Source organism: Hippocampus comes, unplaced genomic scaffold (assembly GCF_001891065.2).
Source record: "Hippocampus comes isolate QL1 unplaced genomic scaffold, H_comes_QL1_v1.1 scaffold255, whole genome shotgun sequence".
In the NCBI taxonomy this organism is placed as follows: Eukaryota; Metazoa; Chordata; class Actinopteri; order Syngnathiformes; family Syngnathidae; genus Hippocampus; species Hippocampus comes.
In genome coordinates, this window is record NW_017806034.1 from 71,421 (window position 1) to 77,813 (window position 6,393).

Genomic DNA, 6,393 nt, shown 5'->3' on the forward strand with positions numbered 1-6,393 from the left:
TTCTTTTTACGTATTTATTTGATTTGTGAACAAATACTTCTTTGGTAACTCTGTTTCCCGTGTTCAAACTTACATTTTGCATGAATTAAAAAAAAAAATGTGTGGAAATGTTGTCCCGGGTGAGTTAACAAGACACCAAACAAACGCTCCTTTGGTTTTTTGCAGTTACATTTTTATCACGGGCATATTTTCTTGGCAGCATATAAAAAGAATGAAAAAAAAAAAAAGAAACAAAATAGAGGAACCGATGTCTAACAGCATAACCTTTGTGTGTCTCTCTCTGGCTTTGCCATCTCTGTACAGCAAAGGTCCAACTGACTAATGAGATACGCACCGGCCTTCAGTCATTCCATATCAAAAGTTGGCTTTTCACACACAAAAAAAGGAACGTAGTGTCCATTAGTCTCTAATTGAGCGATAGAAACACCAGTAAAAAGGTGACGGATGCACTCTTCTTTAGAAATGTCACACATCTTTGAAGCATCGAGACAGCACAGTTGAGTCCGAATGAATGAATGAATGAATGAATGAATGAATGGAGAAGAGTGAGCCTCCCTTTTCATGTTTCCTGGTACGGGAAATAACAAGAACTACGAGAGACCAAGCTCGGAAGTCTTCTCTGAGAGTCACTGCTGCAGCCTGATATGTGAGGATTTGATTGGAATATGAGCTTTATTATGGTCATTCTATTCCAACGGGCTAGCAATTCTGGAAAAAAAAAAAAAAAAAAGACCTGAATCCTGTTAAGAATTGAAAGACATGTTGGCATCCGGTACTGGCCAAAGGAGCTGTGAATTTGGGGGACCATGAGAAGGAAAAGGAGAGGCCCCTAAACCACCACGAGCCTCCTCTAACCCCGGCCCCAGTCCCTCTTACGGTCCACGACAGTCGTTCGAGTCCTCGACGGGCTAGTTCCTCTCCTGCACAAACACAGTTTCCTGTGGACAAAGCCCCGCCTCCTGTAGCGTGATGTCATAGTCCAAGTGGGTCAGCTTCCGCCGCGGGAAGTTGGTAACGAGTTCGAAGCATTCGTTGGGGTAACCTTTGGACTGGACGTGTCTCACCAACGCCTTCAAGTCACACAGTAGACACAACACGGTGAGCATGAATACGATAGATTGAAGAAGCAGAATGTACTGTGCTTTCCCAAAGGCTTTCCGAAGAGTCATCATATCACACTGTTTGAATTAAAGAGTTTTTGTTTTCATGTTCGTTCAATGAGAGAGACAACACTTACCATAAGTTTTGCTTGAGAAGACAGAGATATTTGCTCTCTTCGTCCATCTGGGTAACGAAGCATCAATCTGGCCTTGGGACCTGTGTTTACAAAAATAAAATAAAATAAAATAAAATAAAATAAAATAAAATAAGAGCACTCTTAAATGGTTGGAACGATTGTTTTTTTTTTTTTTTTTTACAAATCACACACATTCCCCTGATGTTTGCTTGAGGAATAATCGTTTTTAATAAATTACCGGTACCTTTCATTGACTATGGAAAAAAAAAAAAGAACAATTGCGTCATTGTTACGTATTCAATATTTTAAAGAATCGAAATGTTCGGAACAGCCGTCGAGAATAATGCCGTTTATATTACTTGCCACAAAGTGGAGGAAGTCAATTTATTGCTCTGCGCACGGGGTAAATGTACCGATTTATAACATCGTGTTAGATTTTTGACAATAAATAATCTATTCATAAATCGGCATGTGTATACTATTCTCATGTCTGGTGTGCTTTAATTCACGACAGACCACACATGCGCCCACATTCGGCCCGATTATCGGTATGTGTGGACCTCAATTTGGAAATGTAACCATTTGCGACCGAATGAGTATGAGTGACGCATCAAGGTTGTCATTTATGCCCAACCAATATGGATTTTTTTTTTCAGCTGATGCCGATAATTGGCTGAACCAAATTTCTCTGTTGGTCGTGTTAGAATGTCTTTATATTTATCTCGTGTTTTATTGTGTTAAATGAAAAAAAAAAGGCAAAAATCGGACATTAATTTGAATCGGTTGGGACCTATTTTTACGTTTCAAGGTCCTGTACCATTGTCTTCAGGACAGTCGTCTTCACAGGTCTTGGACGGCCCCGCGTTGTCAGCTACCGCCGCACACAAGTTCCCCCGGGGGTCAGCGTCCATGTGGGTCTGATGAGGCCCAGCGAGCGAGGGTTCCAGGTGGTTCTTTTTGCTCTCTTCCTTTTTGTGACTATGGTTGTTTTCTTTAAATGGAGATTTCCGGTGACAGGAAGACGTACTATCGAGATGAAGACGATGCTGGGCAGACGAGGCCGTGGGGACTGTGGGGGGATGTTTGCTGTTGGAGCTTTTCTCTTTCTGGGGTTCCGCCATTTCGCCGTCGGAACCGTCGACCGAGATGGGTCCCTCGCTGTCGGAGAAGGGCTCGGCGTCTGAGTCGTCCTCTGACCTGGGTGAGTCGGGGGCGTCGGGGACATTGGAGGACTCGTAGTGAGTTTCCTGTAGGGAGGCCCGGATGGCGGCCTCCAGCTGGCTGTCTTCACTGGCATCGATCAGACTCTCCTAGAACAGAAAACAAGCACGCAGCTGTTGAAAACAAATCGGGGAAGAACAATAGCAAAGCGGGCGGCGGGGTGGCCAAACTGTGCGATTTTGACCAAACTTAACACAGAGTTCTGAATTTGTATGCAATTTGGAACACACCGTCATCTACCACGATGGCAGTAGTAAATCCAATAATTAGGATAATCAAAGGTCTGACATTAAGCCTTTTTGCGTAGTAGCAATAACATTTTGCATTTTAGGAGTTTTAGTCTTATTCAAACCATTCCTTATTTTAGCTGACATGCAAAAAAATGGGCCCAGTCTGGTAAAAAGATCAATGATGATGAATCAATTTAAGTGAATAAAACTCAAACTAACGAGTAGTATTTAAAAAGCAAGAATGTGTTGAGCCAATCGTATTTACTGAAGAAATCTGTTTTGTTAAACTGTTAAGTAGAACCCTGATCATGTTTTCAATTTACAGAGTTCCGTTTCTATGATAAAGCAGGGGGCATGTCTTAATTACAGAAAACGTTGGTTTGAAAAACACTTGTAGGCCATGAATATTAAACAATCAAATGAAAACCAGTAAGTACAGCGGTAACTGGGCTTGATCCTCATGCTGCTGAGAAAACTAGTTCATTGCGACCCCTTCATCCACTCAAAATGTTCAATGTCAATACCGTCATAAACCGAGGACCCAAACCCAAAACATGTATATCTCACACCACAAAGCTAAAAAAACAAACAAAGGAACACATTGTGAGTGTCCCGATTATGAAAGGGCGACACATAGGTGAGAAATGAGTGACCCACAGAGCGAGCCCGTTTAGCGGGTGGTGCAGCGCAGGATGGCCCGTCCAGCTGCCCGTGCTCTGCCAGGAAGCCGCTGGCCTGCTCCAGAAAGGACGCCACGTCCAGCTGGTTCCACTCCACCATTTTTTGACCTGGGGTGGTATGCAGAACAGTGCAGTGTGGTTTAAAACAACACTGAATCCTGGCAGGTGTTTCATTCATTATGTTCACTATAAAAGACGGTAGGGCTGGAATGAACTTTCAACAAAATCTAAAGAAGAGTTATGAAAAAATTATGTTTGAGGAATGTTGAACTTTGTGTGCCTGCGTGTGCGTGTGTGTGTTTGTGTGTGTCAAGGATGACGATGGGACTTCATCATCTTTCTTTGATTTGAAAAAGCTCTGTTGGAGAGTTAGCTGCTGGTATTTATCCATGGTGTCAACACCACACTGCTTCCGCACGTCACCCAGGATTGATCAAAGCCACTCTTGACATTTAGTGGTGATTTATCATCCTGAACTCATTTCCACAGCCTTGATCCAGACTGCGAAAGTGCGTGAAGACCTTTATTAATATTTTTTTAATAAACGGCCACAACATATTCATACGTTTTGGCACTGTTTTATTTATTTATTTTTGCAAATGTATTTTTATGCTTTTAAATTAAATTAGTTCATTATTACGCATTTGTTGTTGTCAGTTAATTCGATCCCATATTCGTATGTGTTTACCCACCTCATTATTTATTCATTTCCATGAGCTGTTACATTGATTTTGCACTGTAAGTTTGTCATGTGTGATGACGATGGATGGTGACCATCACTTCCTCAGTTTGTGGTTCAGTCTGCCGCCTAGTGGCAGCTGTGTGAAACACTCATGGTAAGTGAAAGCTTTTGCCCATCAACTGAAGCTGCCCCTGGCACTCTCATTAATTGCCGTCCTAAAAGCGGAAAGTGACGATTGCCACAATTTTCTATCATCTTCCTAGTTTATACCTTGCATCAACTTACGCAGAAATAAATGATTTTTTTTTTCTTTGTAGATAATGTGAAAATAAGTGCTTCCTCTTTAGAAAAACAAAATTTCCTTGGTCAAAGCATGCATGTTAAACAATCCTCAACAAAGGAACATTGTAATCGATTAAGCGCCCAGCCCTACAAGCCGCTGCTTCTCACAAGAACACTTACCAGTGCGAGGATCCAAGATGGAAATATATGGAAACTTGTTGAGTTTATAGAACTGCATGTATCTTTGTCCCTCTTCACTGTCGTGATATACCTGCAACATTGAGACAAACACTGTTTTTCCACTCCACTTTAGGAACTTGACTGGAAGTAGCCAACTGTGACAACATTTTTTTGTTTTGACAGCCTCACAATTGCATTTCTCTTAGCGTCGCTGAGCTAACAGCAGGGCCCGACGCGGGTAAAGCTGCGTACCTGCCAGAATATAAAGTGTTCTCGAATGATGGTCTTCACGGTGTCGTTACTCCACACGTCCCTGTTCAGGCACTGGCAAGCAAAATCTTGGACGTTCTGAATGTTGATCATCAACCACTTGTTCTCCAACTGGCCGCAGTCCTTTGCCTATTCAAGGCCGTAAAGACATAACAGAAACCCATATTTTAACAACTGGTTGATTAGCCAGTGGTGGCTTTGTGCAAGTGGCACTCATTTGCGGTCTGGATGCAAAGAGGTGAACGCTGTTTATTGCCACTCCCGCTTTAATTTTGCTGTTGAACTAAACCCCCAGACCCCCCAAAAAAAGAATAAAATTACCATGACTTAACCAAACAACACAACTTTGCTCAGCTGAATGCTAGCACATCATGGGAAACACCATCGAATGGCTAACAAAATTAGCATTGATATCACTGTAGTTATAAACCTTGATACAATTTAGATTTGAACACAAACAGTAGTAACGTTTGCAGACAGCGCATACGACTATACTCACACACATATATTCTTAATGCTCTGCAAGAAACAACTAATATTCTAATATTAATGTCTTCTTTTTTTCATCATCGATTTGAAGTGTATTACAGTGGACCACCGCATACTTGCGGATTGGCACCCACGGTTTCATCTATTTGTGGGCATTTTTTTTCAATATTTTTCAAAACAAATGCTTTATTTTGGTCGAGAATGGATGGATGGATGGATGGATGGATGGATGGATGGATGGATGGATGGATGGATGGATAGCACATCCAGAAAAAAAAGTAGCCCCTGATACCAGTTTCACCAAGTAACACTAAATTGGCTGGACATGTCGCTCACAACAGGACACATGAAAAAGTCTCAAGAAGCCATGACCAAAATTTCATGGGAAGTTGTCCAAATTCTGAGTTGGACAACCTCAAGCGGCCTTTAAGTCTCCCACCGTTGCATTTGCAGCACACCTGTTTACCTCTGAGTGAAGGTCAGCAAACAGAATGGAGGCAATGTAGGGTTTTGTAAGCGACTCCTCACCGTCTCAAAGCTGCCTTTGTGCATCAGCTCAATGGGAGGACGGAAAAGGTCTGCCAGGGTGCTCAGTTTCTTGTCCACTGTACCACCGTTCCGCAGCTCCTGTTCCTGGCGGACTGGAAGGAGACGGACAGCGAGTGAGGGAAATACACCATCGATGGAGAATGAAAGGATCAAATGTGACAACGGTATACATTAGGGTGGTCCACATTTTCATGGCAAAAAAAAAAGTTTGTCGGATTCGTCGGGCCGGGTCGGAATTCTTGTCGATACTATGGTACAAGGTTCTGTGCAAAATTTCATTCCGATCTGATGATATTTTCCCGTCCCGCAAAGCGGCCAAAGTTTCCACCATAACAACTGGTCTCAATAGGGTGAACATGTGTATTTTAACCGTGTATTTTGCCATGCGTGACACTGGCTGGGCTGAATGTTGCCCGAACGATCACCTCCTGACTAACCATTCCATCGCTGCTCTCAGCAGCCGGAGACAAACTCAAACGCACGCCTAACACACAACGGTCACCTACTGGCGAGCTAATATCTTTCAATTGAAGTCGAGAATCGCCGGAATTCTTACTGGACGCTGAGCTGAGG

At 42.7% G+C, this 6,393-nt stretch overlaps 1 protein-coding gene across 1 annotated transcript in view; it reads right to left on the reverse strand.

The window, feature by feature from the left end:
• ubxn7 (UBX domain protein 7) overlaps positions 1-6,393 on the reverse strand; it is an 11,395-nt gene continuing 5,002 nt past the window's right edge. The window contains exons 5-11 of the mRNA XM_019892850.1: positions 5,800-5,912; positions 4,765-4,911; positions 4,513-4,603; positions 3,346-3,476; positions 2,055-2,547; positions 1,238-1,317; positions 1-1,070 (exon numbers count right to left, since the gene is read on the reverse strand). Coding sequence (XP_019748409.1) covers positions 909-1,070; positions 1,238-1,317; positions 2,055-2,547; positions 3,346-3,476; positions 4,513-4,603; positions 4,765-4,911; positions 5,800-5,912 — 1,217 coding nt within the window. The 3' untranslated portion in view covers positions 1-908. The remainder of the gene's footprint in view (positions 1,071-1,237; positions 1,318-2,054; positions 2,548-3,345; positions 3,477-4,512; positions 4,604-4,764; positions 4,912-5,799; positions 5,913-6,393) is intronic.